Consider the following 21463-nt stretch of genomic DNA (forward strand, 5'->3'; position numbering starts at 1 on the left):
GTATCTGTTACTGAAATTATAGGACATGGTAATTTTCTTCAAATTCATATTATTGATAAAAATGGTTCTGACATAGCAAATGTGATGAGACATACTTTTAAGAATCTGTAAAAAAGTATTTTTTATTATTCCAACTTCCATTTATAACAAGGAATATAATATAATTGTTTTAATTTATACACGATAATCGATATAGGAGCTAAGAAATCGCCTAATACTCAACTATAATCATCATATTTTCAAATTGCTGGCGTTTATTTAATTGCAATTAAATAATTAAATTAATAAAGTTTCACTGCCATGGTATAGCGGCCACAACCTGCAAATCTGATGAGTATAGTTAAAACCTTAACAAAATATAATGCCTATTGTGTAGGAAAGATATACGAATAAGATATTTTATTCGTAATAGTCCCTTGCAATCAACTATAGCAAGACATCTAGATGTAATATTAGAAATCATTCTTAGGCCGGTATAAATAGTCAGTACTCAAGATGCATCTCGGTCTCAAGACACGGTTCAGGCTCTGTGATTGGTTGGCTGTCAAAATTTGGACCAATCACAGATCCGAACCGCGCCTTGAGACCGGAGCGCATCTTAAGTACTGACTATCGGCCTTAAAGTTCTTTCATTTTTTTCGCCAAAAAATTGATACGCGTTTTAATGATTGCTATTATGCTTGCTATGGTGATTGTAAAATTAACACAAATGTAAATATTTCCTTAAAATTAATTTATTTTAGCGAAATCTACCCAAAATTATTTTAAAGTTCGGTGGGTTTTCTGTGATCGAATTTTTTAATGTTTATATAATTTATTCAAAGTTATAAAAGCGTTGGTGATACGAATTATTTTGAAAAAGTGTTATTTTTATAAGCTGTTAATTAAAGTTTTATAGTGTTCTGTTCGAATTATCAATCTTGTAGAACTCTTTAAATTAGTAGTATTAATATTGTTGCATCTAAAAAAATAAAACTGTTCATTATTGCCATTTTATTTTATTTTTTATGTCTCTCCCACATTGCCGTAAGAAAATGTTTAGTAACGTTAGTAAACATTTGTTAGCAAACATTTAATCACAAAAGTTAAAAAATGTTCAATTTAGTAACGTTAAGTTAACAAATTATAACAAATGTGTTACCTTTTGTTTATAAACATGTGTAAACGTTTAGTAAACGTTTTCTAGTGTAGGAGCACTTATAATATTGTAACAGTTCCTAACAAAATGTAACAATTGACAACATTTGTTAGTAAAATTAATGTTTTCATGTTAGAAAATGTTTACAAACATTTTTTTACGGCAACGTGGGAGCAGTGAGCACCATTACATTTTACATTTCCGCGCAAAATTATTTATTTTGAAGGAAAAAGACTTAATGAAAGTTTGATACGGAATCAGTAATTTTATCTTTACAATCTGACACTATTTTGTTTAAAATCGCAGCTTTTCTATGTCAACAAAAATATATATTATAAGGGTCAATTGAGACCGCAAGGTGACGCGTAGCTGCCGAGTGTCGTGAGAGCTTAATTTAATAATTATTTTATTTATTACAGACGGAGTAGTAAATAATATACTTAAAGTTACGCTTTAAGACTGAAGTCATACTATAAGGTTACCTACGGGCTACGTTTAATAAAAGAAAGTATAGGTTCAAAATATTTTATTTGTACTCCGAGTTACATAATATCTTACAGAATAGAATCACAATGCGCCTATATAACGTCAAGAGGAACTTCCAATACAATTTAAACATATTTGGTACGAGTCATGGCACCTACACTTGTGATTACATCATTTTGGGTTTAGCCAAAAACAAGATAAATTATTCTATGTACAGACAACGAGCACAAACTTAGCCTGACAGGAAGGGATGATTATCGTGCGTCACCCTTAAATTTTTACGGCAAAATTTATTCTTCATTGAGCTAAACATCTAAAGATATGTACAAAAATGTGTAAAAGTATGTTTGAAAGAACAACCAACCTTATTGGCATACCAGTCGTATTTTAGTATACACCTATGAAACATACGCCAATCGAAAGAGAAGATGTTTACAAACAACAAATACTCTTTGGACGAAATGTCGTAAATAATATACTTTCTGAGTTATTTCAGTTTTGAAAATGTATAATAAATAACATTTTAGATACATTTAAGATACAACTTGAAATATTTCAAAAAGTATAACATTTACGACATTTTGTCAAAGAGTGTTTGTTGTTTGTAATTATTTTCTCTGTCGATTGGCGTATATTTCATAGATGTACACCAAAATACGACATTTTAAGTAAGTACTTGAAACTTATTAGGTATGCCTAATGCCACGCTCCATACAAAAAGGTTGGAACTCTTTTAAAGAACACGATAGAGAGCAACGAAATCTTTTTCACTCTTCATTTTTACAATTTTATAATAGAAACTACGAAAACTGAGTATCGTTAATTTTGATATAAGATTAAATTCGAATACTTAAAATAAATAACTATAAACTAAATAACAATATGAAATTGGTTTAGTGGTATCATTGCGACAGTTTTATAATTTTGAGAAACATTTTAAATTAAATTAAGTATAATAAAAAAAATCTATTTACATTAAAGACGTTTATATCTGCTTACTAAAAAAAAAACAGAAGTGCATGGACGTTATAGTTTTGTCATTGTTATCTCAGACAAAGCCAAAGCATTGTGTAAGCTGTAAACTATTCAGTTTTGATCTTTTTACCAAGATATTACAATCTAGTAACTAGTAAGTACTGTAAAAATTTGCTACTGACATGATATTTCATAATAGATTTAAGCATACACCGATTAAATGTTTTACAACAGTTTAATTGAAGATGTGTTTGGTCCCTATAATATTAATTTAAAAAAGGACATAAATATATTAATTAATACCTCCTTCGTGGGGATCGCAGACACAATAGATTTTCAATTGTTATGCGACAGCCGGGTGCCGCTTGGCGATTGATGGGTCAACCGTGATTTGTTAAAAAATAATATAAAAATCATAACTTACTTTAAGATTTAAGTTTGTGGCGGTACCCACAATTCGCCTAATAATCCTGCATCGCGCTATCGAAGTTTCGGAGAACGGTAAGATATATACAACGTCTGAAATGACGTCAGTGGGCTTCGGCTTGACCGAGCATGCTATCTAGCTCGGTCGGAAGATTATCCTTTTTGGCCGCCACAAACATCGTTAAAATTAATAAAAAAAACTAAAAATGTGGGACACCAAATAACAATTTGTGTTGAAAATTACATTGACTTTACGAATGAGGATTTCAATATTTCAATATCTACATATTTACATACCTGCTTATGTGTTGACATAGAAAGAAGAATATCAGCAAAGAAGTGCAAAGATTTTACTATACAAAAAAACTTTGTACTAAAAATTTATAATAAAACGGAATGTACAAAACATTTTCATTTCATTGCTCGATACGTTATTGCATTTTACACATTAAACTCATTTATACATTCTAAATAGTAAATTGCTGGTAACTAAAAATTAAACTATGGTTCATAATTCATAGTGACAACTTGTTGTGACACCGTCGCCTGAGCGCTAAACTTGTATCATGTATGTCTGTAATTTGATTCTAATCGGTCAAGTGACTTACTCGTAAACGCTCAATCTTCTATTCTCGCAAGTGACCGTGTTACCATTCTAGAAGACCACCTTTGGGTCCCAGAACATTTCATTATGAAATATAAATGGTATACGGACACTATATTCAAATGTCCGAGCTCATAGTTCATGACGACCTCTGTGGCTCAGTGGTGAGCGCGTTGGTAGCTCAAGCCGGGGGTCGCGGGTTCGAATCCCGCCGACGGAACAAAAAGTTTTCAATGTTCCCGGGTCTGGATGTGTATTAAATATGTGTATGATATAATAAAAATCTTAAATATATGTATAGTATAAAAGTATTAAATATATTTCCGTTGTCTGGTACCTGTAACACAAGTCCTTTAGGTACTTAGCACGGGGCCAGACTGACGTGGTGTGAAGCGTCCATAGATATTATTATATTATATTATGTAACTTAATTTTTCTATCCAGAAATTGGACTGTGTAGCGTGCAAAGTCCATCGAATATACAGTCCGTTTACCTCGCTATATCACGGTAATAAGGTTTATTTTTCTATTCAAACAATTCATTAATTGCGATGCGCAAATCGAAGCCGCACTCAAGCCGATTTCTTCACTGTACGACGGTAATAAAGTACACGTTACCGTGCAGACTGATGCGGCACACCAGCATACTTCTATGGACACGGCTTTCCCTCAACATCTATAGACTGATCCACTAGTGTAGCTGAACGCTCTCTCCTCGCCGTTGTCCATCGAAGATACAGACCGTTTACCTCGCTATATCACGGTAAAAAGGTTTATTTTTTAATGCAGACAATTCAAGCGACGCGAAAACCGAAACCGCTCAGTTAATTATCCTCGCTATACCACTGTAATATAGTTCACCATGCACAAGACTGATCCACTAGTCTACATGTATGGAGTTGGAAGTCTGCGGGTCGACGGTGAACGCTCGCTTCTCGCCGTTGTCCATCGACATCACCATCTGGTAGGGCACTTTGATCTTCAGCGGCACGCGCAGTTTCGTGTTCGATGGCGCCTGAAAAGAAAGAAGTGTAAATAAATTGATGACGACGAAAATTGTGTGTGTTTCATAGAACGTCAAATTAAGAAATTTAAACAAAACCCCCGATTCAAAAAATTAAGTAGATCAAACTCAAATGTCAGCCTTCAAACAAAAAAAACGTTTTGATACTACGATGCCACGGAGCACGGACAGACACGTCAAACTTAAAACACCCCTCTTTTTGTCAGGGGTTAAAAAGTTAAAAGGGTGCCAAATGGATTAACTTGAATCTTGAGGGCTTAAATGCCCTCGGGATTAAAACACAACAAAACGTGAAGTTTTAAATGTAAAAAAATCTGTCCTAACTCCTAACTTACATAGTGCAAGCTGGTTATTTAATATGGTAAGTATACAGTTTATACTTACGTGTATGGTTATCTCAGGGAGCACATCGGCTATGTCCTGATGTTTGTTGTTGTCGTGTTTGTTGTTGTCCTGTTGTTTGTTGTTCTTGTCGTGTTGTTTGTCGTGTTTGTTGTTGTTGAAGCTGGCGTGGGGCAGCTGGTCGATGGGGAAGAGGTCCGGGATGTGTTTCTTGCGTTTCTGGGGCTCCTTGGTCCGCAGCCGCGCGTGAACTATCATGTGCTTCTGTAGATGGTCTTTTCTGTAGAAACCTGGAAATGAAGACACATATTTTAAAAAGTGTTTTACACACAAGCAAGTAAATAATTAAGAAAGTCGTAACGAATACTGCAGGTGCAAAAAAGAACTGTAACATGCACTAAAGTTAAAAGAAGTTTTAAAGTATTTTGTTATTATTTACCCAAATAGACACTAATATATTATGTATACTATATCTGTCTGTTTATTAATTTTATGTTATGTTTGTTTCTGTGTTATTTCTATATACTTACTTTTTGTTTATTTTCTCTTTTTGTTTGTGAAATGTTTATTGTAATGTGTATGTACCGAATAAACGCTTATTATTATAATTATTAAAGTAAGTATGCGCGATTATGACATCGTAAAAATACAGTACCTGGGCCTCTATCATGAGCTCTTAAATCCATTCACTTTACGTCCTTATACTTACTGTATAAGGACGTAAAGTGAATGGATTTAAGAGCTCATGATAGAGGCCCTGTACAATTACTTCTATGGAAATTTACTCAAAAAGGGCATTTTAGTCATTTGTAATATCTAAACAATATAAAGCTGCTAAAATATGACATAACACGACCTTCTTTAAGAACTGTTTCACACAGTGCATAAGAAATTAAAATAGCAGATTTCTGATAACACCTAACTACATAAATCGTTTTTACTTTTTAGTTTACTAAAAAACACAAAAATTTCATGGCGATGCTCGCATACATTGACGAGAAACCAAATTATTTTTACAGATACCTACAAGATAACTCGTATAAAGCTAAGACTGCGTTTCCAGCAGAGATGTGTTGCGAGGGATGTGTTTTATGATCCAATAGCATCGCCGCGCTGAGCGATGTCATGGCAAGCTCACGTCAATGAAGCGATTCTATTGATTCTCAAAAACACATTCCTCGCAACACATCTCTGGTGGAAACGCAGCCTAATACTAGTGTGAGAGCTTACCTTTATTACAATCGGGACAGAAGACGGTCTTCTCGCCGGTGTGTGTAAACTGGTGTATCTTGAAGTGGTCCTTCCGCTTAAAGGACTTGCCGCACACCTTACACACGTACACGCGCCGCGGGCACGGGATCGCCGCCTCGGTGTCCGCCGCGGGATACTCCGACACTACCACCTGGAAATTACAAATGATTTATGAACATAAGAATGTAAAACGTGGCAGCATAGCGATGTTAAACGACAAAATTTAATTAAAATCGCTTGAGCTGTATTGGAGGAGTTCGCGCATAAACACTGTGACACGAGAATTTTATATACCGATTACCGTATTACGTATTCGATATTTGGATGTAAATGTGAGACCGCAATAAACGACACTAAGCTGCAGTGAAGCGAAGCGACGATACTTCACGTTTCATACAACTGTTTTATGTCGCGTAGCGCCGCTGTCGCCTTTAAAAAACCCTAAGGGTCAATGCACACAGAAATGGCAGCGCAGCGGCGAGCATTTTCAGTGTCATATGATTTTAAATAAACTTTATATTTAACTTTAGAATAAACTTTATCTTTATTATTGTAATACATAGTATCGCTTGAGAAACTTACAAAATCTCGCGGCCGCCTGCGGCCGCCGGCTGCATCGAATTCTCGATCGAATGTGTATGTATTACAATAATGAAGATATATAAAGTTTAAAATCATATGACACTGAAAATGCTCGCCGCTGCGCTGCCCTTTCGGTGTGACTTGACCCTAAGGCTACATAGCGGCACCTGGTGGCAAATAGAATATCAAACACCGCCATTGTAACATTAATCATTTGGATTGAAATAAATAAGTCAGAACGTTGATACATACCTCCAGCAACTCCATGGGGTTGTTCTCCTTCTTGTCTACGTGCGGCCCCGCCTCCTCCGCCTCCTCCCCTTCCTCGTCAGCAGCCCCGTCCTCCGCCCCGCCGCCCTGACACGTGTGCCGCTCGTATAGACTCTGGTTGTAGAAACCTGACGAATGTTACACAAAATAATTAAAATCTACTACATATACCGTCTGTCACTTTTGAGCTGCGCGTCCACCGGGTCTGGGAGGGAGGTCCCAATTTTTTAATTCTACTTCGTTCTCCCTCACTTTTCTAACATTTAATTCCGTCCCTCCTATTTTTCAAATCCTCCCCCATCTTCCGAAATGAAATGTCCTCAAAGTGCGAGCAGCTGAAGTGACCGTAGGCAGCTACAGCGCCTGCATACTCGTACGACGTCCCTGGGTCACACCATGCAAGCTGCTGACGTCGCAGTAGACAGGTAATGCCCCGGTGAATTCACCTAGTCAAGTTGTATCAGTGGGAAGGCGAGTGGCGAGTGAATACAAAAAATGTTGTAGTAACTCGTACGCTAGCAAGTGACCCGCTCGCACATGTAAGTAACTCGCACGATGCGGTCACACGGTGCAAGTAGCTACTAGGCCAGCTCGCACCGTGTAACCCAGGCATAAGTCCTAATTCCCTCACCTTCGCTACAGGCGGTGCACCATATGAGCTGGGTGGGGTTGTGTCGTGTGTGGACTTTGTAGTGCGTCTTGAGGTGCTGTTTCCGCTTGAACTTGCGGTGGCAGATGCTGCACTCGTGGTTGCCCGCGCCGGTCTTCTGCGGCCAGGATTGTTTTTGTGCCTGTAATGTAAAAATATTGGTTGAAAAATACATATACACAATACGTTCAAATTCCGATACAAAGTATGCTTATAATATCAGCAAGTACTCACAATTTTTGGTGCAGCGCCGTTGCCGTGCTCGAAGGGCCGCACGTGGGACAGGTTCACGTGAACCAGCAGCTGGTCTGACGTGTGGAACGCTGGAAATACAACGTACAATTAACTAACGCGCAAGCAATTGGGGTGATGACGACTAAGAAGCAACGCTCTATAGCGTTATTATAGCAAACACGAGCAAATTGTCTTAGAACCAAATAATATAGAGGCTGTAACAAAACTAAGCGATAATAACTCATTTTATCTGTAAACAAATTTTATGTACAAAAAATGTCACAAATGCTGTTCTGTTGGTGAGTCTATAAAAATAAATAAATAAATAATAATTCAGGATGTGTATGGGTTCCTGTAAAGAGTTCGCTGTCAAAGTAATAGCGCTGAAAGACTAAAAGATGTTCAGCAAACTCACAGTAACCTCAATACAGGGGACTCATACACACCCTAAAGTATTATTACTTAGTATTGTTACACCATGTATATGCACAGCCCAACGTAGAACCACCTCCATTTTTCGGAAGTCGTTTAAAAAGTAGAGTTTGTCTATCACTGAAATACACTGAGTGTATTTCAATCTTATCGCTAAACTTTTAACCCTTTGTCATCGTACAGCGTCGTAGAGGATTAAAATAAAATGGGTCAATCATTGGTAAGTCCCTTAAGTATTATCACAGTTTTGTTACACCTTGTATATATGCACATTGCACAGCCCAACGTAGAATCACCTCTATTTTTTGGAAGTCGTTTAAAAAGCAGAGTTTGTCTATCATCAAGATTGAAATACACTCAGACACGCTAAACTTATAACCCTTTATCATCGTAGAGCGTCGTAGAGGGTTCACATAAAATGAGTCAATCATTGAAAGTAGCATGGGCCTTAGGATTTTTTAGAAACAAATTATGGGTCACGTGAAGTAAGAATTCAAAATTCGAAAAACGATTGTAAACACTTTTTGCGAATTGTCCAGGATCAACTTAGGTCCAAAATACAAAGCAAGGAGTTTTGTAACTCGATGGCAGTGGCGGGGCAAGACCTAAATTTGATGTGGGTTAGATATATTTTTGCAAGGCCCCCTGATGGATGACGCAAGGATACGTATTTTGTTAAGAGAAGGAATTCTTTGATACTCAAACTTTTATTTCTAAAAAAATGAGTTTCAAAACTTGTGTCGCGGTTCAAGGGGCGCGAGGCCCCATGGACCGCGAGACCGTGGGCGGTGGCCCACGTCACCCACGCCTTACGCTGCCTCTGCTCTATGGTTTGTACGTTTGACGATGGTAAATTATTTTCCCAAAAACAAAATAGCAAAAGGTCCCAATCATGATTAACTCTACAAGTTACCATCAATTTCTCTATGATGGATATTAAAACGTATGCTAAAGGTAAAATGCATATTCAGTAGACGCAAGCTGCACCGTCAAGATATTCACAAGGACTTATTCGCTAACTGTAGATTATGCAAATCTATGTGAAGGCTTAAACTCGTCCTATAGTCTTGTGTTAAGGGTCTGATTGCACCTTGGCGAGACGGTGCTCTGGGTCGAGCACTCGGTATGTTTAAGCTGCCTTTCCACCAGAGCTTAGCGGAGCTGTGTTGCGAGGAATGTGTTTTTGAGAACCAACAGAATCGCTTCATTGACATGACTTTGCCATGACATCGCTCAGCGCGGCGATGCTATTGGTTTTAAAAAACAAATTCCTCGCAACAGAGCTCCGCTCAGCTCTGGTGGAAACGCAGTCTTATTATGGCTGTGCTCGGCCGAGGGCACTGACTAGCCACTTTACTCGGTTGGTTGTATCAGGCCATAATACTGTAGTGAATCATCGAAATGGCCTACTTGGTATGAATTTGTAATTTAGCGCGATTTTGCTCTTTTGGATTGTTGCCTTATGTCCGAGTTATAGGGTTTTCTGACAGGAGTTTATTATTACCTAGCTTTTGATTGGTTAACATCAAACCGTAAACGAATTAACAACTCTATTGAATTGATAAAGTACCGTCAAAAAGGTCCGAAACTGGCTAAAAGTACAGTCTTTTTCAAATTTTACTTTGGCAAAATATAATATGAAGTTGAAAACTTTTTATTAGTAACACGACATATATCTTGTTAAGCAGAAATAGTGTTGATATAAAATCGATACTCGTTTTCAAGCAAGAAACAAAAAATTTCAAATAAAAATCACAAACGAGCGTCGCGCATGTCAAAACTCCACCCCCCTCCTGAAATAAATTAAATCTCAAAACCCCTATAATCTGGCAACCCCTAAACTCTCCCCCTCGCTAGCCCAAGGGGATCACCCGAAATAGGGGAGGGTCCAATGAAGGTCAAACTAGGGGTAACACGAGCGAGTGCTGGCGCGGTTTACAATATTTTATAAATTACCCGACCACGACGAAAAAAGAAGAGTAATTTTATGAGTGTATGATTTTAAAACCGTAGAACCTTAACCCCAGTTTTGATTTAAAAAAAATGAGTTGTCCATACCTATGGACAACTCATTTTTAGTACTAAAGAGGCCTACTACGAAAACGTTTTGAGACTCAAACAATCGAATAAGAATGCCGCGACCTATAACTCTAACGACGACATTACACGTTTGTTTGATTCGATTGTTTGACTGTTTTAATAAGAAGAACTTTAACTTCTCCAAACCATAATCTCTATCTTTTGTTTTGACCAATGTCGGCAGAAAATGAAACCTATAGCATAGGTCATAAGGTGGAATTTTATTTCAATTTTTCTTTTCGCGAGAATTAGAAAGGCACCTAATTCCTTTATACTTATACTAGCTGTTGCCCGCGACTTCGTCCGCGTCACATATTAACATAGTTGGATAGTTTCCCCTTTTTGTGGTTCCTTATACAAAGCGAAAAAACGGGACCCTATATAAGCGAACGTCTTCATCATAGTAACTCCAATCTTTAATTTCAATTCAATCAATTGAAAATCGAAGAAGATTTATACAAACTTTCATCGTCTGTTTTATCCCCTTAGGGGTGGAATTTATCAAAATCCTTTCATAGTGTATAAACAGCCTAGGTCGAAGTTACGCGGCGTAATTTCCGCATGATAACGTCCGCAATGTCAAACGCATACAATATACGGACGGAACGCGACGTAATAGTGTGTCATCGGTAATTTAAAATACATTGTAGGAAATTACGCCGCGTAACTTCGGCATAGTGTGTTTAGACACTTAGGCGATGCCTAAGTCATAGTAGCTTTATGCATGCAAAGTCTCAGCCCGATCGGTTTAAAATTGACAACGTTTCAGACAAACTTTTATCCCCTATTTTATCCCCTTGGGGGTAAAATTGATTAAAATCCTTTCTTAGCGGATGCCTAGTGCCTACATCATATTAACATCTACCGTTAGGGCCTTTTCACATGCATTCCGTGCCGTACAAAGTAAAAATGTAGAGTTCGACAAGGCTTTAATTGAATGTGTCAATGTCAGTCAATGTGCGCTGCTGGTAAAGGAGAACTGTCAAAAATTACGTTTTTGTATGATAGAAGCGTTAGTTCCTTTTCTCGCCACGTTCTTATACAGCCTTGTCGAACTCTATGCGCTACTAAGCTGTGCCATGTGAAAGCTGTCTGTAGCTCATACATTTCAACTTGGTACGGCACGGTGACCGTGCCGCAACCGTATGCATGTGAGAAGGGCCTTACCGTACCGTTTTGATGGATTCTATCTTGGGAGAAGATGTCCTACTACTAATTGTTTACAGTAACTGTGATTTGAGAGTGACACTGATCAAAAAGCAAAGGCAGTCGGCTGTTTAGTTTTAAAATTACCGTTTTAACTTTCTTATACAATTGAATATTTTAGCGTGTATTCATGTTCACCACCATAAAACTTGAATCATTCTTTTCAACCTTACCCCTTGGCAATAAGCTTTAAAAGTGCGGCTTGCCTTCCATTTCAAGCCCCACACGGCTTTGCTGTGAGTCATATGGCGCCCCCCACATTGCCTCACCGAGTGGCATATTGCGGCCGAAGGGGGGAGGGGGGAGCCTCCCTTTCCCCCTCGACGGTAACAGGTTTGAGTGTGTACATCTGTTCCGCACGAAAATAGATTCAAAAATATTTTATGGGTACTTTTAGGGCTAAGCTGTTGATGGCCTTGTTTAGAAATTGAAGGGCAACAAGTTACGCGACCTAGAGGTTCCGCGCGGCCTCTATGTAAATAAAGAATTTCGCGGAAACCGTACATTTTCCAGTAAAATACGTGTGGAACTCGCAGACTGCCGCGATAATGCTCAATCAATCAATTTATGTAATTATCAGGGTGAGCGAAGCGAGTCCTAGTTTATGATATAATATCCCACAATGTTTACATTTTGTAATACACTTTACGGAAAAACTATCACGCCTATTGATTTGTGATTTAACATAGTAATTTATATGTAGATGTATCACCAAGAGACTTATCACCAGTCAGTCAAGGTGTGACGACGCAATTCCTCACTGAGCTCGGCTTTTAGCTAGTAATAATTATTTATTTTATTTATGCAGTACTTTTTAAGTTATTGCATAGCATAGCGCCGCAGCGAGTCGGAACTCGAATTGTTTTTCTTACGGAATTTCTTGATTCCACCAAAAACATTTCTTGTAAAATGTTCCCGAGATGATCATAATATATTAAGTTTACCTACCCCGTGAAAAAGATATGACATCTCATGTAGAGCCAAGCTTCGGAATCTACATGGCCTAACTCTACTGACCCTAATTTAACAAATTCTACATACATACTTACCAGTAAATATGTATTTCGGTCCCTAAAAATTAGAACCGAAACCAAAAAATCTCCTTTATTTATTCATTGTATATTTCGTGGAATATTTGGGTATGTGGGCGTAAGGGGGAAACCCCCCTCCCCCCCACACGGTCGATATCTAGGTCGCCCTGGGGGAAAGGGATGGGCATCCGACGTGACGGACTTGTATATCTGTTGTATGTAATAGTATATAACATGATAGTATATTATGTAGAGACCAGTTTGGTAGAGTAAGGATGAGTTCTACTTAAGGTCCATGAAGGACCAACTACTCTATAGTCTAGTAGCATGCACAATAGACGTATTAAAAAAAAAAACTCTTAAAGCGCCACAACAGCTAGTGATTATAGTCTCTTTGGTCCACAAGTAAAGTATTCAAGGGACACATACACGCCCTTAAGAGGGCGACTAACCCAAAAAATCAAACATCGTCCTTCTCTCTTCACACTCACGCCCGTCTTTCATAATATTATGCCAGGTGAAAAAGGACGACGCGGAATCATCGCCAAATTAGTTTAAATATACAACATTTAAGAGCTCACCTGACTCTAAAAATCAAACATCGTCCTTCTCTCTTCACACTCACGCCCGTCTTTCATATGCCAGGTGAAAAAGGACGGCGCGGAATCATCGCCGAGTTAGTTTTACTTGAATAAAAGACGAACTATAATGATTATGAAAAAAGTGTTTTGAGCAAATTTAGGTTTTATCAATACCTTTTTAGATATTAAAAAATATTAAAGAAAAGACAGCAAACTTCGAAGATCCAAGCAAAAATGTGTCTAAAACAAGGTTTTCTGTAAAAAAAGAAACTATCGAGCATTTTTTGAGTAATCGTGTTTTCGTCTTGAGCATTTAATCTTTATGAACTGAAATTACTTGTGTCAAAAAATCAGTTTTCTAGAACTTACAGATTTTCAGATCTGGGTTAAAGTATGTAGTCAAGTTAGGGTCATATGGGCTCTTAAGGTCAGTGTCTCAATAATAGAATTTTATACGTTGTGTTAAAATATTAACTAATTTATATATACTATATTATGAAAAATTCGTGAAAATTAGATGCATATTTGTGATTTTTTCTATCAAGAAAATTTTAAAATATCGTGTTTTTGCTCAGATCAAATTCTTGAAAATGTAATGTTGTATCTATGTTTAGAAAATAAAACAATTCGGGGCTTATTTTCAAGTTTAAAAACGAATTAAAAAATCGTCAATTTTGGGTTAGTCGCCCCCTTAAGTATGTATTATCACTTATTTTTTGTTTCACCCTGTATATTTTCGTAACCATATTTGTCCATCACGATCGTTGGCCAACGAGGAGAAGCACCACTCGATTCTCATACTTTTTGGCTAGCATGTTTGCCCAAATATTTGGTATTAGATAACGTTACGATAACGCTCATTCTCGCCCCTCTGAACTACTGACCTGTCAGCTATCGCCTATCCTATCAAGCAGATATATTCTGAGTTCTGGCGCTCTCTTTGCGTTTGTTGAGCAAAACGAGCACCAGCTGCAAAAAAAAAAAATACCCAAGAAAATTCTGGCGCGTTCAGCGTTCGTGATTTTTTTTCTAGTTTACATCAGGACATGCTGAATTAGACGAAGTATTTGTTCAATAATTAATAATTATTGTCATATTATTATGCTAATTGTACTATTAATCACGATATTATGGAAGAAAATTAGGCATTTTCGAATTCCTAGCTAGCTGTTATTGATGTTTATTTTATCAAACGAAGCTTATCTTATAACATCCCATTAGGGTAACGAAAGGTCAGTTTCGGCTCGTATCAAGCTGATCATGACGATTAATATAAATTTAGAACCGGGCACCGCCATCTTGGTAGAGTAGGGGGCCGACCCCATTCAACGGTACCTACGTGTGAGACTAGAGGGGATAAAATACACACGTATGTATTTCTATAAAGCCCCCCTCTCATTGTTCGACCGTGGTGAATGGCCATGATTCCGCAAGCTGTACAAGTGTATAACATGTGCATAACTGTATACAAAAATATAAAATGTTTATAAAAAGTCCTGAGGCGTGAATCGTGATGGACTTAAATTCGATTAAGAGAAATTGTAAACTTGGTACATGAACAAATTAAATAAAAGAGCGATATACAAATGATAAGGGCGATAAGCCAATAGACGACTCAAATTACTTCTAATATAAAAACCTGTGCATAGCATGCACAATCGACGTCGATCATGGGTGATTAAAGACGAATATTATGTCTCTCTACATGTTCGTAATCGCCCCTTATTTGGCCATCATTAGCCAAAGTGGTTGGTCGACGTTAATCGTGCGAAAGGCGATAATAATATAGAAGGTTTAAGTTTCTTAAGTTCTTCGAAAGTCAAAACATCACTGATCAACTTCTAACATGTCGGTTAAAACATTACAATGACATTGCATTTTTTATGATGTCATCGTAGGGTCGTCTGGAGGTCGCCAGCGCTACCCTTCAGACATCCTGAGTCCCGACTCCCAGGGATTTGAGGTCCTCCAAGTTTCAACACGTTTTAGGATAAAGTTTTGAAATATACCACTTTTTTACCCCCGACTTACAGAGGGAGGAGGTTGTAGTTTGGCATGTCTCTCTGTGTCTGTCCATGGCATCCGAACAGGTGGACCGATTTTGTTTATAATACGCTTTTACTAGCTTGGGCTGTATTTTTTTTATTTTTTTTAAATAACGGAATATATTTTAAGTAACGGAATCTTTGAGCACGATTTTTACCTATCCCCAGTAGTCTAATTAATTCTAAACTTTGCAATACGTTTTTTTAACAAATGACAATGCAACAATTTGTTAAATATTTTGAAAAAAATAGTGTTTTTTAGTTTTTTAAAACAAAGTATTATTTTTTTGTATGCTATTGTATTTTGTATATTGTATGTAAAAGCTGTGGATATACTTGGGCTGGGTTAAAACGAATTGACTTCCCGTTCGCAAAAAGCCGGTACTGTCATTTGTCATCTAGAGTCATCGCATGGCTAACTTACGGCCATTCCCAATATTTGATCTATCTCTGGTTTCGCCCTACTAGAGATAGGAATAGCTCACAATTGACATAAAATATATGTCTCTAAAGTCTAATGTAAGCTATTCCTATCTCTAGTAGGGCAAAACCAGAGATAGATCAAATATTGGGAACGGCCGTTAGTCAAACAGTTAATAATAATAATAAAAATTCTTTATTTGCACATTAAAACATAGCTCAATACAATCCATACTAATATTATAAATGCGAAAGTATCTCTGTCTGTCTGTCTGTCTGTCTGTCTGTCTGTCTTGCTTTCACGCCAAAACTACTGAACCGATTGCAATGAAATTTTGTACACAGTTATTATAGAGTCTGAGAAAGGACATAGGCTACATTTTGATGTGGGAAAATATCTTATTTCCATGAAAATATCGATGAAAATGAATTCGCATTGCGCGTGGCCAGCGCTCATCCCGGGGGTCCTGGGTTCGAGTCCCGCAGGCGGAACAAAAAGTTTTCAATGTTCCTGGGTCTTGGATGTGTATTAAAATAAAATTTCAAAAATCTTAAACATATTTTATGTATTACTAGCTGTTGCCCGCGACTTCGTCTGCGTGGACTTCAGTTTATAGCGCGCGATGTCAACAAAATTGGTGTCAAAAGCTTTTATAAAAAAACCCTGGTACCCCTTAAATCAATACAGCTGTGCAGTGTGCACACAATAAGTATTTCATTTTTTTATATTAAACTTTATATTTTATGCCAAATTTTAAAGCTTATTTAGCCCTCCAATTACACAACTTTACCCATAAACTATTTATCATTGACTAGCTGTTGCCCGCGACTTCGTCCGCGTGGACTTTAGTTTATAGCGCGCGGTGTCAACAAAATTTGTGTCAAATTTAAAAACTTTTTAAAACCCTGGTAAGTGCTTCCGGTGTAGCGCGGCCCTTAATTAATCAAAATACCCAAAAACAGCTATGCAGTGTGCACATAATCTATACTAATATTATAAATGCGAAAGTATCTCTGTCTGTCTGTCTGTCTGTCAGTCTCGCTTTCACGCCAAACGCCAAAAGTATCTCTGTCTGTCTGTCTGTCTGTCAGTCTCGCTTTCACGCCAAACGCCAAAACTTCCGAACCGATTGTAATGAAATTTTGTATACAGATAGTCTAAAGCCTGAGAAAGGACATAGGCTACTTTTTTTACTGGAAAAAAGGGTTGTAAGGGGGTGAAAATGCGTAAATTTGTTCAAATTAAGTTAGTTCCAACAATTCATAATAGATGGCGCCGTGCGTCTTCTACATCGCGCTGACGCTTGCTCAAAAGTCTTTCTATAAGACGTGGTATCATCTTTTTAAGTTTCGATTTTTTTCGATTGTTATATCTATTCTAGGGTATTAAATAACTCAGTACTTTATCTGTGCAGTGACGTAACCTTAAATATATCAATGATAAATAGTTTATGGGTAAAGTTGTGTAATTGGAGGGCTAAATAAGCTTTAAAATTTGGCATAAAATATAAAGTTTAATATAAAAAAATGAAATACTTATTGTGTGCACACTGCACAGCTGTATTGATTTAAGGGGTACCAGGGTTTTTTTATAAAAGCTTTTGACACCAATTTTGTTGACATCGCGCGCTATAAACTGAAGTCCACGCGGACGAAGTCGCGGGCAACAGCTAGTGTATTATAAAATAAAGGATTTGCGCAAATTGGCGGTCTTAAAGCTGCTAGCGGTTTCTTCCAAACAACCAACAGAGATGAAAATATGACATACGATAGGAACAGTACAACACTTAAAACTAAAAATAACCTTAAAGTATTATGAATTTATAATCAAAATCTAATATATAAAATTCTCGTGTCACAGTTTTCGTTCCCATACTCCTCCGAAACGGCTTGACCGATTTTGATGAAATTTTTTGTGCTTATCCGGTATCTATGAGAATCGGCCAACATCTATTTTTCATACCAAAAATTATTTATATGGCAAAACAACGTTTGCCGGGACAGCTAGTTATAATTATATTAATTTCTTTCATACAATAATACTGTTATAGTACAGTTAGTATGAATGAAATCGTTTTTAACCCACTTCCAAGAACGAGTTTATTCAAAATACGCCTTTAGTTTTCTTGGTATTAAGACTAACTACTAAGTAAGTAAGCTTAGTCCATACTTGAATGAATTTTAAGTAGTAACTACTAAGTTGCCGTTACAAAGTTTGTGGTATTAGGGACGGACAAAAAGGGGTTGTAAAGGGGTCTAAAGAAAGGGGGAAATCCACTTCCCTTCCCACACTTCTTACGCAGCTGTCCCATACAGCCAACTTAATACAAGTTTTAGCTGTTTATATTATAAACTATAATATTTATAGTGCCTATGTTTTACTTATTATAATGTTAAAATGGTAACGGATATATTTTTTTTAACTTCTATATGTATCATTTCTAATTAAAAGTGGATAATATAGACCAAAAAATAATTTATATATTATGTTTAAACCTAGCCGTTTAATTCTTAAGACATTGCATAGCATTTTAATTTGCACTTAAAGTTCTTTCAATTATGTATTACTTAAATTTAATGAGTGTGACAAAAAATATTATTAAATGTCTGCAATTAATGCGGTCATAACTATTTGTTTAAACGTTCATCGTTACCCTTAATTTTTGGTTTCGTCATAGTCAGGCAAGAAATGTGCAATATTTAGCCACTTTCACCCTTGGGCCCCACCAATGGAAGTCTACCAATTTGCCAAAAACCTGCAACATTTAGCCACTAACCCTTGGGTCCTACCACCGACAGGGTAACAATTAACCAAAAATGTGCAACACTTAGCCACTTACTCTTGGGCCCTACCACCGGCTAACAGTTAGCCAATCATCCTTGTTACGAAAATAGCCGACCTTGTGGTGTGTACCGGTTCGCGCGCCTTTCGCCATGGGGTCACCAGGCTAAGCCGTTTGAACGTATGAGGACATGTTTATATGTAAAGGGATATGTCTCTACCAGAGGGACATGCTTCTATCAAAAATATTGATGACGTAAGTGAAAGAAGTCGGTAACTAACAATATGAAAAATGACGTTTTTCTGCACGGAGGCTTCGGGACCGGGAAAATGATTTGAAATAAAAAAAATAGTCAGATGATGTAGTAGGTAAGTTACAACTTACAAGGTTTGTTTAAATTAATAAAACTAGCTATTTGACCGAGCTTTGCTCCGTATTCGATAAAACACGAATAAAATGGCATTTTCTAAAAATGATTCCTAGCTAGATCGATTTATCGCCCCCGAAAACCCCTATATACTAAATTTCATGAAAATCGTTGGAGCCGATTCCGAGATTCCAATTATATATATATGTACATTATACATATATACAAGAACTGCTCGTTTAAAGATATAAGATTATGCGTTCAAATGTTGTCCACTCCATTCACTTACGTCTTCCAATCCAATCCGATGGATATAGGTTTTAATAAGTTTCTATCCGTTTGTCAGTTTTTGTGATTTCTTTCAGGGCAAAAGATTTCTAACACTGCCAATCTACCTTGGTAGATACTAAATACCAGGTAGGTAGATACACCTACACCCAATTACGTGATTAGCATTGGAAGTAGATAAACGCCTATTCATACACCTACCTACGTATCACCTGCCTAAATCCCTGCATCCTAATTACTTACATATACGTATTATAACACGCAGAAGTTAACTAAGCACCTCATCTAAGGACACTATGGACGCAGCTCAGCGGGGCTAAAATGGTCTTATTTAGCAATTCCCTTCAAGCAATTCACAAAATGAATTGTCAAAACAATCAAACTCACGAATGTCAAATTAGTACGAATTTAGACATCTGAATTGCAAACATGAGTGTCAATTTTGCAATTTTCAAAAAATGAATCATAATATGATTCTCCAAAGGATCATTTTAGCCGCGCAGGTGCTCAGGTCATTTCTGCGAGTTGTACCATCAAAGAAATTGATTCATATTATATTTTCCTTAAGTGTAAGTACTCACATACGGTTTTGCTCGATCGAGCAATCATGTAGAGTAAAAACCACGGCTCGGGCTTTCGTACACCCATTCAGCATTGCTCGATAGTTTTACTCCTGTTCGAAGGAAATTAGCTACGAATAATAAAAACTAGTGTCAAAAAAATTGTCAAGCCGGCTCGATTAGAGCCTTCGAACTGGCTCGATGTGAGCCTTCGAGCTGTGAGTTTTGCGGTCCACACGGTGGTTTTTGCTCGATTTCGAGTAAAACTATCGAGCGAAACCGTATGTGAGTACTTAGCATAGTCTATGATGTTCATAGGCAGTTGACGGACCTACGTCATTTGGTCGGGTTATTTGTGATCTGTCGGCTGAATTTAACATAACTCGACCAAACTACGTAGGTTCCCCATCTGCCTAGGAATCAACTTCTCTGATAGTACATCTAAGAAACTGGAATCTGCACTTCATGATTTTAAACTAAAAGCCAAAACTAAAGTTCGAAAAGCCAAAACTAAAGTTCGAAAATCGAAGAAAAAGACAGGACCTTCGGAACCCCAATAGGCGCCAAACAATAAGTAACGAAGCTACACAGAGTTTTCGTGTTTCAAACATGTCCAAAGTCCCAAATCGTATATCATAGGACCCAAAATATCCCCGCAAAATCGGGTGGTGTTCTGCGCACGGCTGACGATCGATATCCCCCCATTTACCCTAAAATACTCCGGGGAGGTAAAATCTCCCCTGAACATCGCCCAACTATTTCGGTCTGCTGGGGGGTTAGATAGTACCAAGTATCATCTTTACACAGGATTTTTGCTTATATTCGTAGGTTTAAGAAGAAAGAGATTTAATTGCCGCACTCCGAGACATTTCAGTGATTAATCTACAATTTAATGAAAATTTTGACATATAATGAATGAGGCTTATGTCAAAATTTTAAATTAATTACATTTATGCTATGAATAATAAAAACTAAGGAAAAGTAACTGTGTCAAAAAATTTGTTCCGATTCTACAAAATATCGTGACCCGAATACATGCATACTTTATGCAAAACGAGGCCCGAATACATGCAAGAATTTTGTGTAATTATAGAAGTGACAATAATTATTGTCAACTGCTTTATTTTGTCAATTTGAATGTAGAGTTTCGTAGCTATTGCTATATTAATTTAGTGTGCGAAAAGAACCTTGAGAACCATATTCAAAATGATTGAAGTTACGTTTCCTTAGTTTTTATTATTCGTAGCATCTATATAATAAATGTTCGTCTGAATGCGGCAGTAAAAGGGTTAATCAAGTTCAAGAAAAAGTGAAAGCAGAAAGAATCCCTAGTGTAAGACAAAGAAGACTTCGAAGATCCTGTGAGTAACCTTGGAGAAGACCTAGGTCCTAGAGTCTAGACGATCTGTCAACTCAGTACTAAAATCTGATTATTGAGGCCTCCAGTCATAGATATAAACGTAATCAAAAATAGTGCCATGATTGTAAAGCTGTTGATACTCGAGCATAGGCACAGAATATATATTAGTAGTGCATAGGCGAATATGCCACTACACATTCGTAATGTCCCTAGTACTGGTCCTTAATGTAAACGTGTAGTGTAGAGGCTGTATTAAGGAAAAAAAATTACATAACTATTAAAATCTACCTACTATATAAACCTCATGTAACTAGTAAAAACAAAACAACA

At 37.1% G+C, this 21463-nt stretch overlaps 1 protein-coding gene across 1 annotated transcript in view; it reads right to left on the minus strand.

Moving 5' to 3' along the window:
- Positions 1–4014: 4014 nt before the first annotated feature.
- Positions 4015–21463, minus strand: part of LOC121732787 (gastrula zinc finger protein XlCGF57.1-like) — a 33438-nt gene continuing 15989 nt past the window's right edge. The window contains exons 6-11 of the mRNA XM_042122764.1: positions 7982–8070; positions 7730–7889; positions 7081–7226; positions 6226–6397; positions 5038–5285; positions 4015–4644 (exon numbers count right to left, since the gene is read on the minus strand). Of these exons, the coding sequence (XP_041978698.1) occupies positions 4510–4644; positions 5038–5285; positions 6226–6397; positions 7081–7226; positions 7730–7889; positions 7982–8070 (950 nt within the window). The 3' untranslated portion in view covers positions 4015–4509. The remainder of the gene's footprint in view (positions 4645–5037; positions 5286–6225; positions 6398–7080; positions 7227–7729; positions 7890–7981; positions 8071–21463) is intronic.

The sequence above is a fragment of the Aricia agestis genome, chromosome 12 (genome assembly GCF_905147365.1).
Source record: "Aricia agestis chromosome 12, ilAriAges1.1, whole genome shotgun sequence".
NCBI classification, from domain to species: domain Eukaryota; kingdom Metazoa; phylum Arthropoda; class Insecta; order Lepidoptera; family Lycaenidae; genus Aricia; species Aricia agestis.